The sequence below is a fragment of the Gasterosteus aculeatus genome, chromosome 4, assembly GCF_964276395.1.
Source record: "Gasterosteus aculeatus chromosome 4, fGasAcu3.hap1.1, whole genome shotgun sequence".
Lineage (NCBI taxonomy): Eukaryota > Metazoa > Chordata > Actinopteri > Perciformes > Gasterosteidae > Gasterosteus > Gasterosteus aculeatus.
Window position 1 is genome coordinate 11,135,479 of NC_135691.1, and position 15,853 is coordinate 11,151,331.

The window sequence follows — 15,853 nt, forward strand, 5'->3', positions numbered from 1 at the left end:
TTATATTTCCCGCACAGTGTTATTTGTCTTATTTTCCAATGCACCACCCATCATGTCAAAGTCCTCGTGCATCTGTTTATTATTATAAATGTTCCCGATTCCAGAAGGTGAAACCAAAAGACAAACTAATCTGGTTTCAAGCAAGTCAAGTCCAACCGGGTTCCAGAACACTCGAAACAGCAGACTGCATTTTCCTACATGCAATAAAACTTAAAAGGTCTGTTAAATAAAAGTAGGCGGTTAATAAACAGGTAGGAATTGCACGGAGAAATAAGGAACAAACAGATGAAAATATTGAAAAATACAGTGGTGTTTTATTTGCAAATTAAAAAGCACCGACAATATTAGTTACAATGTAAAAATTATTGACAACAATTACAAATCTTTATCATACAGTCCAGGAGATTAGTACCATCATTGCTGTTATGTGTTTTCACTTAATACTTTATATGGAGAGACTCGGTACCTGTGTACAACAGTTGGCAGTGAGAGGAAACAATCTCAGCGACACACCTCTTGCACGATGAAGCGATCTAAACTCCCCTCGGCACAGCACGGACACGTCACACTACGGGAATGGGCCGATGACGGAGAGCGTAAACCCAAAAACACATTCAATAATTTAGGTCTACCGAGGGCTGCGCATTATGTACATTACAAAGTCGGGAAATGAAAAGGACCAACATGTGCGTTGACGTACAAAACTATTGCAATAAGAGCAGCTTTTTGTTTTCTATGCTTGACATCTAGTTGCAGTGGGAACGCCTTAACCGACAACCGAGCGCCTGCGTGCTCTCAACGGGCGTACTGCTGTTCAGCCGGGAAACTTTTCAACTTTACTCCCAGAGACGGCTTCTCTCCCCCCTCCAATTAAAATGATCCAACACATGAAATAAAAATGTACAGTGAACTGAAATAGCCTAAAAACAAATTTGAAATGCCCAATCTTGATCTGTACACGATCTGAATCTTTCTGAACACAATGTGTAATTAAACATACAGTAGCTAGCTTATGATCCTCTTCACAGACTGTAGTAGGAACTCCATCTTCTTAGTGTGCTTCCCAGTAACCTGTATGTTCAGAAGCAATGTTTACTTGAGTGCCTTAAATATTGTGCTTTCAACATTATATATCACTACTGCTCCTGCCTGAACCAGTTTAATGGTCTGAGCGGACTGTACAGGAGGCTCAGCAGAACGGTTTAACAAACCAGTCCCCTGCACATCCAGGCCTATATGAGAAGACTGAGCTAAAATGTTTAGTTTTGGTACATTCTACAATAATGCATTGCCTTCAGCATTAGAGAAACAAAATCGGCGGAAAGTAAACATAACTTAAAAAAAAAAATTAAGGGAACCCTCAAAAGTCCACATGGTAATATTTCATTGAAGATCCGGTGGTGGCACTTGTAAATGCCATAACTAGATACTACCAAGGCCCATCGAGTAAGGCTACAACATGCAGCCTGAGGCGGGACTCCAGACTTCTCATAGAAACCACTATAAACACTTGCTTACGTTAAAGGCATTTGCCACCATTGTCTCTCCGTCAGGCTGTCATCCTCTAAAGTCAATGTTAAGTCGCCTGTTTTTCACGTGCTCCAAGCACAACAACTCTTAGCTGGAGACACGGGTGATGTCCTGTTCATCCTTTTTATCCCCAGAGCTGAAACGGTGAATCCTTTCTCAAGCATCGGGCCTCTTGTTTTATTCCTTCCTTTGATTTTTCAAGATGAAGTCCAAGTGAAGACGAGATGCTTCATTAAGGAGAGATGGGATGTGGCAATCAAACAACTGACTGAACCCCCCCTCCCCCATGCACCACTAAGACTCTCCGAGTCCATCGCTAAGACATCCACGGTCCTGGTTGGTCCTGCAGGGGAGCAACAGCGTGTGGACGCCTGGGCAGAGAAAGGAGCGCTAAGCGCTGCACCGAAGCAACTGCGCTTTCGTCCCGCTCATCGTCCTCTGCTGTCCTGTTCATTTGGGGAGGTCACAATTAGGTTTTGAGTTCTGGTTGAGAGGGGGGAGGAGGGAGTGGGCCGTCGCATCCTCAATTTTCGATGTATCGGCTCCCGTCTATCGGCCCCTTGCAAAACTAGTCGGGATCTTCAACATTTCCGGCCACCGCGGCAGGGTGGAGTACAGCGTGTGGAGGAGCCGTGGTCTCCGCCTGCGGTGCCGCTACCTGGTGTGGACCAGCTCTTCTCTGAGCCAGCTGGGCAGCGGCTGACCCATCTTGTAGAGCAGCTTGGACAGCTCGATGTTGTGATCCCTGTAGTACTCCCTGAGGAAGGTCTGGGACTGACGGGGACAAGTATGAAATCACCTTAAAAACATCTCCAAACTTCTCCAGAATAGAAACAAATAAAAATAGTTCTAACAACTCAATTAGGTTGTGTTAAGCCTCATACCTCAGGGTCCATGTCGGGGTACCGGCGCCCTTTACTCTTCCCCAAACACTTTGTCTTCCCTCCCTCCAGCAGCTGACACCAGAAGCCCTTCTTGGGGTCAAAGCTGTACATAAAACATGCATTAAATTAGTATCAGTATTTCATTTAGAGTTCAAATGTACGCTTACAAAGCACAACCTCTGTAGAGTTATGTCAACAATCTGGATTCATTTAGGGGAGTTTTACTAAAAAACAACCAAAGAAAGGAGATCAAATGGGGATGATGTGGAAGACCTGAACGGCCAGACGAATACAATGAAGTATAACAGAATCTGCTTTGTTTTATTTGCACTCAAAACTGGTGTTGAACCTCACACATGCGTTAAAAAGTGACCAACAGCAAATGTAAAAATATAACAGTCTGAAGCTGTTAATCTATTAATCAACTGGTCAACATTGGCAGTTAAAAGAATTGCTCTGCAAGTCAAAGACGATTCTCACGCTAAGATCTTGTGGTAGTTGATGACGTTGACCAGGGACAGATACTTTTGGATTTTGTCCATGATGGAAGCAGGCTCAGTCTTCAGCATCTGTCCATCCAAGACCAACAGCTGGGCGACACAAACAAACCACAACCAGAGGTTAGCAGCTGTGAACCATCATTACTTTTTATACATAAAAAAAAAAAAAGGTTTTTAAACATTGTGGCCCCCGGTACCTGGCTGGAGTGATAGAAGTTGAGCCAGCGATCCAGGTGGATGGCGTACCAGCCGGGCACCAGGCAGCGGTTCTGGAGGACGCGCAGTCGGACCGGCGCGTTGTGGCCTGCAGTGATGACATCATGGAAGGAGTACTTCAACGCCACCGGGTCATCGTGGGCTCTCTGGTGCTGTGCGCAGTGAGAGAAATAAATCACATTACATTTCTATGGGTTTTTTTTTTTTTTTCGTTCTTAGGGGATGGCGTCGTTGGGCTCGGGGTTCCCCGTGACAGACCTGGTACCAAGAGTAAGCTCTGTCCGCCGGGTTGATGAGGATGGTGATGATCTTGGCCTTTGGCAGGAGGGCGGCGGCCCTTTGGGCGGCCACCTCAGAGTCAAAGTAGTTGGCACTCTTCTCAAAGTAGTAGTCAGAACTAGTGTTGGATGGCAGGGGGAAGTACTCCATATACCTAACGCACACGCACAAACACACACGATCACGTGTCACAAGCTCGCTCTTCGTAGACAAGAATCGTTTCTCGTCCGGGACGCAACAGCTTGACACCTCGTATACAGAAATAACCTCGTTCGGCAGCACTAACGATATTATTTCGGCTGCCCGCTCACAGAAATATCACGCCTGCCAGGTGCATTTTGTGTCGATTGTTTTTGCCGTGCTGCATGAAGCTTCTGGTTGATGCAGGTTTCACATCAATTAAACCTACAGGAAACTCAAAGCAGTGAAGGTCGAACTCAATGGATGTTTTCATTATGCGGCTGGTGTTGCTCTCAGGAGTTTCACTAATGAGTAGATTTGTTGTTGAGTGGGGCCTCGGCATAATTTGCATTTTGATTCTTGATTTCATTTGCATTAAACAGAAACACTCCTACCACCTTGGGCTTTGAAATGTAATGAGAAAGTGACCTTTAAATCAAATCTTACTTCAACTGTTCTTTCATGTTTTTTTAACTGGAAATGTTTTCCCCATTTCAACAGAGATTTAATATTCAGTTCCCTGTATATTTTAAATTTCACTATTGGACCTGCACTTTGCAACCAAGTTTCAATGCCCTCGAGCCACAACGAGTCAGAGTGAACATCTAAAACTGAACTTGACAAATGTAATGAAAAAACAGCCAGTAAACATCAAAACAAACAGAAATAATACCCATAAAAGCATGTACATAGATAAATGTGTTTGGTAAGTGCTGCCGTTCACGGCTATCTGCTTTCTTACCAGTCAATGCCTCGGTGGTAGTTGTGCCCATTGAAGAACTGGATCTCCTCAAAGGTCTCCTTGCTCGGGTAGTTACTGGTCAGATCCGGGTGCATTCCAAGAAACAGGTAGAGCGCTGTTGTCCCTGAGGAGAGAAATGAAGTGACAGAGAGGAAATTATCAAAAGGGGGTTTACAGGAGTGTGCAGAGCACACGGAGCGTGACCCTACGACTTCTTCCTAATTTAGTCATTTCCAGATTGCTCCTGTAGGTGGTGCTGAAGCCCCGTTTCTCACCAGTCTTCTGAGGCCCGATGACGAGCAGTTTGGGGAAGCGGTCACATGTTTTCTCTTTGGACCAGATGTCCTTGTGCCTTTTGTCCTCGCAAGGATCCTGTAGCCACAAATAGAAAAAAAAAAAAAAAGCGTTTTCTTTCAAGCTTGGTTTCTAATGACTAAAACAAATTCCTCAATTTAACCATAAAAGAGAAGGCTTTTGTTTGTCAGGCACTACAGTGAACAAATAAGATTACTTAATTAAATATGGTACAACGAGTAACGTCATTCCTCTCCATCCATCAATAAAATTACGTTTTTGCAAAGAATTAAAGCAAATACTGTTCAATGTCAAATTTGAAGGGATACAATGTGTTTTATTCAGTACCGTCATCTGCTATATTGTGTCATTATTGCAGCATTCAACTGAAAGCCGTCCTAGAAATGACTACTCGATGCAAATTTAATATGCAATAAATATATCGCGGTATTGCCATCACCTGCCAGAGCGGATCTCTCTCGGAGGGGAAGAGGCTGAAGTACTTCTGAGCCAGCTGAACGGGGGGCAGCGTCTGCATCTTCAGGTTGGTCCACGTCTGGAGGAACATCACCAGGCTTTTAAAGGTGTACAGGCCGAGGCGATCGTTGCCATAGTTGGACAGATGGGTCATGAAGATACTGATCTGTGATGGGAAGCAACAAGCAGAGACCTATTCAAGTGGATGAAGGCAAACTCGATAGGCTATAAATTAAGGATGGGTAGTATGAATTGTTCCAATGGTGCGTTATCAGTAATGTGTGCTGTATCAACTCAGATAAAGCTGAAACAGTCAATCATTAATTGATGAGTCTATAGATCGAGAATAAAAAACATTTGGCGGACTTAATTGTGAGAATTTTATGAATCCTCATCAGAATAATTACAGCGCACCTGCAAAACAATGGCCTGGAGGAAAGACTAAAGCAGGAAAAACCTGTTGCAATGTTCAAATCGTTTAAAGAATAAAAGAATGAAACACCTTTTTTTTTACTTAAAGCTACTATAGATAAAAGAATAATTCCGTCAGTTTCACTTAAAGTTTAACTTTGATAAAAAATGATTTATTATTCCAAAGTTTAAACTTCGAGGAATGCAACTATCTGCACGCTATTCAGGGCGACTGCTGGGGCAGACATTGTACTTTTATAATCTAAAAAATGCAGCTCCAAGAAAAGAAGCTTTCACAAGAGAAAAAAAAAGAGAAAGCACAAGGAAGACATCGTCCCCCGAGTCACTGCCGAGTGATTTTCCCGTCCCTCATTTAGACTTCAATTCACAACACCAGTTAAATGGGTTTCCGAGTGTGCAAGACAAAAGCTGGGCCTCGTCAATGTGCTTCTGACTCACAGGGTTCAGCAAAACCGTTTGGAAGAGTTCTCCTCCATTGATGAGCTTGTCCAGCTCGTTTGGACTGCCTGGGTAGTCTTTGTAGAAGATGGTGTGTGTGAATAGACCACACGTCTGCCTGGGGAGCACCTGTGATGAAAACACAAAGTCACCAAAAGTACAACAAAAAAAAAAAGAAAGAAAAGAAAAAGAATTACCACACACAGTCACGTTGTTAAAAGGAAATCACAAAGAAATGCTTTCACTCCAATAAACACAAACACCATCAGCACTCCGCTGAGAGCGGACCAGCCAGGACTCCAGGCGTTACCCCGCACATTGTTTGCTCTCAATAACGTTCATATTATGCAGCCCATCTTGCCAAAGCGAGCCCCTTATTCACTCACAGTCTATATGGAAATTCATGGAAATGCGTTTACAGTTTGAAGTGTCGGGGGAACTGAATATCAATCATCAGTAAGCATTGGAGACTGTCCATTCAGACTGCGGCGCTATCTGAAGGACGCTTGCCCGGGCTGTGAGACCACACAGGCCGACTGAATGCCGACACTACAAAGGAAGTGGATTGAGGCCACACTGTTCCTATCAGTGCTGAAGGTCATCCTGAGAAAGACGTGGATAACACTTCTCCTTTTTTTCCTCCCATACCTCTTGAATGTTATCTATTCAACTTTAATTCCCTCTCATGCCTGCATTATTCAGCAATGGCCGCCGCTGTGAGGTCGCAGGGAAGAGTAGTTGTTTTTTTTACGGAGGTGATGACATTTCAGTGATTGTTTTTTTTGTGTGCAGACAATCGCGACGCCGTGTTGTGCTGCACTACTCAGACAGGTGTCTCGGGCAAAGGCTTCCTCCACTACCATCCCATACTTAGTAGATGAATACAACAGCCCAGCAAGACTAATGAAAAGATTTCCTCAGTGATACGCCGCCGATGACAAGGAGATGCTGCTCAGCATCTCCGGGGACCAGACTTGAGAAAAGCGGAGGCGGGATGATGGAAAAAAATGCAGGACGGAGAGAAATGAGAGACGGATGAGCACAAAAGAACTGGAGACGGTGGAGATGGCGAGTTAATGGATGGACGATGGACGGCATGTGTTGATGGAGAAAGAGAACCCTTAAAGGGATCATTAGCTGAAAATATAATGGATGCTCAGGAGACAAGTGGAGGAGAAGCAACAGGCCAGAGGTAACAAGATAATGGCCTCATGGACACTTGATGTGGATGAAGAGTGGTCTTACGCTGATGCCGCTGTGGATGAAACCGCGGCGGAAGCGGGCCGGCTTCAGGTGCGGGTATTCCTCCGTGCTGGTCACCTTTATGCCCCACACCTTCTTCCAGGCGTCGTACAGCTGAACGTGGACAGGGTAGACGCCGGAGTGGTGGGGGGCCACCGCGTAGCCCATGTTAGTAGGGATCCCGTGCTCCTAGAGGTGGGGAAACACGAGGGAGCGTTGAGAGGCAAGAAGAAAAAAACGAAAGAGAGAGAATGAAAAGTTCAAGGCATTATGTTCCCGGCTTATGAAAGCTATAATATAATCCTTCAGGTTTTTATGAAATCCAAACGCCCACAAATCAGAAACATTTGTGGTCAGGATATTTCCCGCTAAAGCCATTTAATGAATTAACATTCAGTAAGTACCATATTTTTATTGGCTGGATTCAGATTGCCTACATTTACAGAAGGGATTCACAAGAAAAACACAATTTTCACACTGATGCCGGTTCTCACTCTTATGCTAATTCTGGCAAAGCACAGGATAATAAAAAAAAAAAAAGCCAATGTAATTTTTCTTCCCCTCTTGTCTTTTTTTATCTGCCCAAGGAAAGGAGAGGAAGAAGAAGGAGCCGTTACAGTGAGCTGTTATATTACACATCTCCTGGCTGAGCGAGCTAACTAACCGCACAGTGACCTACTGTTGTGTGCAGCACGAAATCTGAGAGCAGTTGGAAATGTTTTTGACTGGAAATTAAACAACATATCTTTGTTAACAGATACGCCAGATGCTCATCCTGTATTTCTACAAAGCAGCAGTATTTACTGTAGTGCCAAACTTGCCGTTACCCCGGTAACACCAGGTATTGTCGAAAACAACCAAATCCTTACAGATCATAGCTGGTAAAAAAAAAAAAAAATGCATCAACAGCTTGCCAAAGATCACTATTTGAACAAGGAAGATGAGACTTGCCAGAGCTGCTCTGATCAGGTCAATCACCCCAAGATGTAAGCGACCGACCCCCCACCTACTCCCCCCTTGTGACTCACTATGGCAAATTTCTTGTTGAGCAACATCTGCTCGGCCAGCACGGACTGGTTGTGGAATAGATGGGGCTGCATGTGGCTCCACATGTGAGGGAACCACCAGAACTCCTTCACAAAGGAGAGCAGCAGGTCGTCTCCCAAGTCCTCCTCGTCGGACCCTGACATGACAGAGACAGAGACAGAGACAGAGAGCGCAGAGGGGGGAGTGGATGGAGGGAGACGGCAGAGGTGAATGGAAAAACAAGCGGGAGGCGGGTGAAAAGGAAATGGAGGATACACAAAAGTGACAGTGACAGAGAAGAGGCAGAGGCGAAACGGGACCAGGGAGGAAATGAAAGTCGGAGTTCAAATATTAGAGAGAAACATGTCAGCGATTAACAGCCGAAGAAAGTCAGAGGACCAAGGGGAAGAAGCGCAGTGACAGAGAAGTTACATCATTGTAAATCAAACAGTGTTATCTCTGCTTGAATCAACAGTAGCAAAAGGGCTGCATCTTACCGGCGTGAAAGAATTTCCCTGAGAAGCCCAGATTGAAGGTGAAGTTGGGCACGTGGGTGCGCAGCTCCCTTTGTGTCTCCAGCAGGGCCTGGAGCGGTGGGAGACAAGCAGAGTGAGTCAGTGGTGCACGTTCCGCTCCTGCCGGTGCACGAGCGCATTAAGAAGGAGGCGGCGTGAACGCCCGCGCGCCCACATGCAGATTTCAGGCCGCAAGTTTCTCTCGGTTTAAACATCCAACATCCAGTCCCGGTTGCCTCACTGCTCTCCTTCATTCCGTTTGATATTTTTTTCCCCCTCCTCTGATTCCGATGTTTGTTCCATTTGATCTCTGGCGCTGGAGGAGGCTAACGGGCGCGCGCCCCCGTCGGGTTGTGGTTTGTTCCTTAAACTCGCTGCTGCTCTGCCAGGCAGACGGCTCGATGCCTCCACCTCGCATTCTGTTACTTTATACCCTCGGCCCGCAGACGTGAGGGGGTCTGTTCTGTTCTGCGCTGACGGGACGCAAACAAGGGCCTTTTGAACATTCTTTGCGCCTCTCTGGGCCCCTGAAATATTCATTGCTGTGGAGCTTCTGTTACAGCGAAGCCTGTCAGCTTTGAGCCGCCTATTGGGACCAACGCACTGAAAGGGAGGAGAGGAGCGGCAGACCGGTTTTTCTCATATGACTGGCACGGGGCGCCGCGTGCTTTGTGTGATGTGGCATTTGTCTTTATATCTAAAGAGCCGTTGAAAAAAAAAAAAAAAAAAATACGTCAACAGGTTCGGGTTCCATTCTGACTTGAGCATTTCTTTATTTCCACTCCGAAACTGGCGCACAGACACTCACCTTTACATCAGGCACCTTCATGCGAGTGCCCTCTTTGCCCACAAAGATGTCATCGACGTCCACGAGGACGTAGCGCTCCAGGGACAGCGAAAGCCTCTTGCCCGTCAGGAAGGCCACGGCGTCCACAAACACCAGCTTGTGCAACCAGAAGACCAAGTTGTTGCCAAACAGGACCCTCTGGATGCCGTCGTGGAGCCCCAGGTCCTGCACCACCGACGGGAGCAGAGCCGCGTTCTGCCCCATGGACGCGATGCTCTCGGCCGACTGGGTCTTGGCCAGCAGCACGGGCTCGTACGTTGAGTGGTTGGACTGGAAAACGGTCCAGTCGTCCCCGGGGAGGGGGCCCGGCAGGGGCTGCCCCGATCGGGTGATGAAGAGCAGCGGGGACTTGGGGTTGACGGTGCAGTCCTTCAGACCCAAGTTCGAGTGCAGAAAGAGGGGGAAGCCTTTCAGCTGTGCACTGAGCAGACTGTTTTCATTGGCCTGAGTGGGAGGGAGAGAGAGAGAGAAATCAGACTGTTCATAAACCAGAGTGATGAAGATAGAAATGTATTTGGATATAATTCCCTGATTCCTCCAATCATGTGTGAAATGAAGGATGTCGGGCCTACTCAAACGTGAAGGCATGTGGCAGCTTCTACCTGCTATGCTCGATCTGCTGTGCTCGGAGATTGCAGTCGAAATGAATGACCTCCTGCTGTGTCCTCTATGATTTAAAGTCGGAGGGGTTCAGTGATTATTCATGGAAACGTCTCCTGTGTAATGTGTCGGCCTCCAAATCTCTCACACCCCCACCGCCGCAGATATACAGCATACTCTCTCCTGCACTTTTAGGGGAATCTTAACTTCACCACAATGCATGTGTAAGATAAAGGATCAACTACAGCCTGATGACCCGGATATTTGAAAAATACCAGAACATTCTAATGTAAATACTTTAATTGGAAAACCTACAAATGATTGTTTATTTTTGTATTTCAGCCAAACTTTAGAAAATCCCCAAACAGAAAGAGTGAGCAGGCACATGTTTACATGACCATAAAGTATTGTTAGCCCTCGAAATAAGATTAATAGTTTGGGAATGAGCGAACACTCCTATTCTTTGCAAAGACACACACTCAAACGAACAAACTGTAAAACACCAATAACAGAAATCAGAGTCGACTTAGTTTGGCACAAATATGACAACCTGCTGTATTGAACCATGTTTTTCAACTGAGGTCTCTGAGAAACACAACTATTGTGCACTTGTCACCAGTTCAAAATCAGATTTTTTAGTAATTCTAAAAAAAAATGAGGTGTGTTAACAAGTTCCAAGCTGATAAAACAATGTTTCAGTGTGTTTTTCTTGTTGCTGTTCAAGGGGCCACAAGGTCTGTTTCCCAAACTGAACATGCGAGTTAAACTTAACCCCGTACATGAATTTACTCCTCAAATATGCTGTAAAAGAATTGTGATGTACCAAAGTCAACATTTTAGTGTTGAAAAACTTGTATATACAATATATTATCTCTCAGAACGCATGTCGATATGTAGTTTATCAGTCGGGTTCTACTGCAAACCGGTTGTGATTCAGCAGCGGCGGTGTGAGACCGCTTCATTGGGATGCACACCCTTGCTCGGCTTCCTCCTCCTCCTCCAGATAGCTGGTAAATCCCACCAGGCTTTCATTTCTGACCTTCACCTACACCCTAATACCCTTGCAACACCATCCATGCCTCCACATGCCTATCCATTTTCTTTCCACGGCTCAGCGATCGTGATCAAAACCATAAGACCTGAAAACCGGCCTTTAGGCAAACCGGCTCAGCTGGGGATTACTGGGGGGGAGAGAGAGAGAGAGAGAGAGAGGGGAACGCAGAGGTTTAGAGCACTCTCGAGTAACTAAAACAAAAAGGAGAGAAGACGAGAGACTGGGGAAAGAAGGGTGAAGGAAACCACATTGCTGAAAAAAGGTGAACAAAAACAACACAGAGCATTAAGAGAAAAGGCGCAACAGGGACGGAGCGATTCTGAACCAGCCAGGTCTTCCCAACCCTGTGAATCCCATCTCCTTAGAGACGGAGGAGCCAGATGGACAGGGCAGAATGTGTTAGTGAGAGGAGGGATGGAGGGAGAGGGAGTGTGGCGTTGTCCTAACCTTGAAGAAGCCAATGATGCCCACTCCATATTCCACACAGTATTTGTCCAGCAGCTCTCGGTTCCAGGCGTCCAAGTTAACATACTTGAGAATGTTCTCATAAATCACCAGTGTGAAACGCCCTCGGTCTTTGTCCGTCAGTGTCGGCATGTCGCCTTTGCCGGGAGAGATCTCAGTCCGGTACTTGAACCGGCCAGACTCCAAGATGGCCACGATCTCCTGACCCAGCTGAGAATACTGGCTCTCCACAAACACCAGCACCACAGGGTCTGTCCTGGCCCCTCCGGGGTCAACCCCCGGGGCCCCCGGGACGCCCCGCAGCGGCAGCAGCCGCGACGGCGTGACCCTCGGGTCGTCTGAGTCGGCGGACGCTCCCTCGGCTCCGGACACGCCCCCTCCCGAGGGCTCCAGTTCCCGCTTGACGCCATAGAGGAAGTAGGCAGAGATGAAGACGCTGACGGTGCAGAAGAGGAAGAGGAGGAGGAGCGAGGTCTGCAGGGGGAGGAGACGGACCAGCCGACGGAGGCGCGTCACGCATCCCAGCATCGTCTCGCGCCGCGCCGCCCCACCGGCCCGGCAACACGGGGGGACAGCCTCTCTCGGTGTGGCTGGAAAACGGCGAGCGGGGATTATTCACAGCAGAGTCAGTCCGGTCATGGAGCTGAACACGAACGGCGTGGAAGCAGCAGCTGCAGCAGCTACTGGAGAAAGAAATGAGACGGTCTCATGTTGGCTCTCCCTCATGTTGCAGCAGGGCTTATGTCACCATGGCAGAGAAATGGGGGGCCGCGGACCGCTGGAACACACTTCTGCCTCAGGAGGGAGGGCCGGCTGGCAGGCAGAGTCACTGGTGGAGAAAGATGACGGAAGACTCCATCACCTGTCCATCATGTGAGCCCGCCAACCGCGTCCCGGTTAGATTCCGCGGCGCTCTTTCGACTGGAGAACGATCTCTCGAGAGAAGCGGTAACGCGCAGGTCATCTCAGCAGCGCCATCCCATTAGGCTCCAATCGTCCTCACCTAGAAGACAAGCGAGAACAGAAATAACACGTCAAAATCTGGAAGGACAGCAGCAGCACGTATAGAACAAAACGGACAATTGATTTCTTTTGTTGTGTGGGTTTAGCTGTGAGTGGGAGGTGTGTGTGTGTGTGTGCGTGTGTGTGTGTACACCGCCAGTGCCAACACTCCACAAAAGTTCACTCCAAAGTAGTCCTTGCATTCACCTACACAGACACGGAGCTGCCAAGTCCCCACAAACACACACACGGGCTGCTAACCCGTGTGCACAAACACACAAATGCATAAAAAGAACCGCTTTCTCACGCAGCCTCCACTCAATCAATAGGCAGATAGTGAGTGACAACAAAGCCTTGAGGGCGAGACCGTAGCCGGTTGAGTCCAGCAGCACCGTGTGACTGCATGCGACCTGCGCGGACACTCGCCTCCCATTTCCCTCAAATCCTCAAAAGAATCCAGGAGAAAAGCAAGCTGATGAGCAGAGGATGATGAAAGTGACAGACGGAGCTGGGGTCCATTACTGCGCCCTCATCACAGTCCCTACACATCCGCCATACCCTCTGCAGACCGATTGTGATGTAGCAGATAGCTCCCTCAAGCCCAGTGAGAAAAGTACACAATGCAGCAAGAGAACGGTGTGAACTTGTCACTTACAAATGCATCATTTCTCCATTTGGAGGCGCGGTGGGGAAACGACACGAGGCATCATTACTTTTGCATGAAAACGCTTCGTCCATTAGCCCGGAGAGGTATTGAGGTGGACACACACACGCACACACACACACACACACACACACAGAACCAGTTAAAACCCCCTAGATACCAGATTAGAGTCGCAACCCTCTCAACCCAAAGGCATTAAACAGTGACCACCAGACCCATCAAGACTCAACACAGACATAAAATGGATTTAATAATGCCATTGTGAGGGTTTATTAGCAGCACCAGTTTAATTAAAAGGTCAGTAACAATAAAAATATTTTATTTTTTTAAAGAAGAGTGAACTGTTGCGCTGGCACAGTGGATCCTAGGGGCTGCAACCAATAAATAATTAATTTTATACAAAGACCTACACCGAAACCGACCGTTCCATGCATCGTTTCACACAGATTTCCTTAGTAGAAGATCCTCGCCGTTCTTGTGAACTCAATATTTCCTTTGTGAAAAACACAGCTCATATGTTGTTCCCCCAATGTGATCACGGTCAGCATTCTGCTGGCAAGCAGCTCTGCCCCTCTCTGCCCCCCCCAGCTAAGCTTAAGAGGACGCCTTCAATCTCTCTGAGAGCAGTGGGAGAGATCACACTTTTCTCTTGAGTCGTGTCCAAGTTGCCTCTTTTACGGGGAGTCAATGTAAAGAGAGGCCGTGAAAAGCCGGTGGGCGGGTGGAGAAGCTATCGCAGCCGAGCAGACAAAAACCAACAGCCCCGGTGCCCCAAAGATCCTCGCGATGCCTTTTCTGTTGGTTTCTGAGGAAGGCGGAGCTCGTGTCGGTGCATAGCGAGGCATGATTAGCCACAGGAAGTGACTACTGCTGGAAACAGTGCGGCGGAAAGCAGACGGGGGAGACGACTTTAAGCACGACACCAAGGCCTAAGGTCTTTGGGGGAAAGGTTTGGCAAAACAGAAACTGCACAGAGTTCTACAATTCTACAAAATCTGGAATTATGGATACTTCAGTTCACAAACTCTGGTCAAATTGTAAATTCATACGTTTCCAAACTACTTGTTTATCAACCAATGGTCAAAAAAAACAACAAAAGTTAAGGTCAAACCAATTGATCGAACCAAAGCGCAGAATGCATTTTAAACATAATCTTCAGCATTACGTAACCCGTACGGGTCACTTGTTAGCCGGCTCCACGCCCTCTGATGGTGCGTTGCTGCATTTCTTTACACCCTGCGTCTCGGTGGAACCCAGACATGAATAAGGAACGTTGCTCTTTTGCGCATGCGTGAGATAACTGTATTAATAATTCAATAATGATTTTAAAAACATCTCACCGAGCTCATGTCTTTCGGAAACAGACATTCTTGGAAGTTATTTTCAGTTAATGATTAATCCAAATGAAGGAAGGCGCGTTATCTGGCTCCGCGAGGGGGGGGGGGGGGCTGAAAGGCCTTGAGAGCAGATTAAATGAGCAAACACCAACATAGCAGAGGCACAGAAAAACCTCCCTTCTTGCCCAATTCGGTGATGACACCTTCTGAGTCCCGACCTTGACCTTCAGACAGACACAGGGAGCTTCAACCGAAGGAAGGAAGGGAGGGAGGGAGGAAGGAAGGAAGGGAGAGGGGGCGAATGTGACAGCCTGAGAGGGGGAGTAAGAGAGCCGCCGACACAAATAGATGGAGAGCTCAAGGCCTCGAGTGTGAAACTACAGCTTTGAGATCGGGCCACTAAATAGAGCCCATTACATTAGACTATAATGGAGAACAGGATACAGCACTGACATAAGAGAATAATGGCTAATGGATCTCAAATGTCTTTCTGTGCCACGTATACCTGAGAAGGAGCCCGGACACGGCCACAAACATCTCCCTCCGTAGTAATTGATGCAAAAATGTAGAAGGCAGAAAAGACAACATGAATATTTCATGCTCAGCTGATGAGAGGTGAAGCCAGCAGACATATACGCGAGGTACAGGAGCGCCAAAAGGCTGCGTAGAGACCCAAGTCCGCCAAGGAGAGTCAGTGTCTTAACTCATGCATAAAGGGAGAGGCAGAGGAGCCTAATGCGGATCTGATAACCCATCTTTTCATTCTCAGGAGATGGAAAAAGCTTAGACCGAATACAAGCTCAGTATCCGCACACGTGGTTTAAACGGAGGTGGCAGAGAGAACAAAAAGAGGGGGAGAAAAAACAGTAACATGAGTGGAAAGGGGAGGAACAAGCATAAGGGAAAGTGAAAATCAACTACCAAAGCTGAAGAACAAAAAATGAGTGTGAAAATGTCCCCGAGGCGACCATCAGTCCTACGGCTTTAAAAAACATCAATTAAAACCGTCCCCTCGGTGTTTTGTAGCAGCTGAAAGATTATGACAGAACGAAGCGGAGGCATAAACAATGGCAGGTGATGCCCGAGAGGACAGGCTAATGCGTTTCCTCGGGGTGGGTGGTCACTAAAG

At 47.2% G+C, this 15,853-nt stretch overlaps 1 protein-coding gene across 6 annotated transcripts in view; it reads right to left on the reverse strand.

Moving 5' to 3' along the window:
• Positions 1 to 292: 292 nt before the first annotated feature.
• The window catches only part of ndst1a (N-deacetylase/N-sulfotransferase (heparan glucosaminyl) 1a), a 35,768-nt gene continuing 20,207 nt past the window's right edge, over positions 293 to 15,853 (reverse strand). For 4 of the 6 annotated variants that reach the window (XM_078102202.1, XM_040173508.2, XM_040173507.2 and 1 more), the window contains 14 exons: positions 11,704 to 12,724; positions 9,564 to 10,046; positions 8,738 to 8,825; positions 8,243 to 8,397; positions 7,218 to 7,403; positions 5,973 to 6,101; positions 5,086 to 5,268; positions 4,607 to 4,703; positions 4,332 to 4,455; positions 3,389 to 3,563; positions 3,112 to 3,282; positions 2,895 to 3,004; positions 2,415 to 2,517; positions 293 to 2,304 (listed from right to left, as the gene is read on the reverse strand). In XM_078102202.1, the coding sequence (XP_077958328.1) occupies positions 2,185 to 2,304; positions 2,415 to 2,517; positions 2,895 to 3,004; positions 3,112 to 3,282; positions 3,389 to 3,563; positions 4,332 to 4,455; positions 4,607 to 4,703; positions 5,086 to 5,268; positions 5,973 to 6,101; positions 7,218 to 7,403; positions 8,243 to 8,397; positions 8,738 to 8,825; positions 9,564 to 10,046; positions 11,704 to 12,249 (2,670 nt within the window). In that variant the 5' untranslated portion in view covers positions 12,250 to 12,724 and the 3' untranslated portion in view covers positions 293 to 2,184. The remainder of the gene's footprint in view (positions 2,305 to 2,414; positions 2,518 to 2,894; positions 3,005 to 3,111; positions 3,283 to 3,388; positions 3,564 to 4,331; positions 4,456 to 4,606; positions 4,704 to 5,085; positions 5,269 to 5,972; positions 6,102 to 7,217; positions 7,404 to 8,242; positions 8,398 to 8,737; positions 8,826 to 9,563; positions 10,047 to 11,703; positions 12,725 to 15,853) is intronic. The other 2 variants (XM_078102204.1, XM_078102205.1) reach the window with 1 other exon arrangement.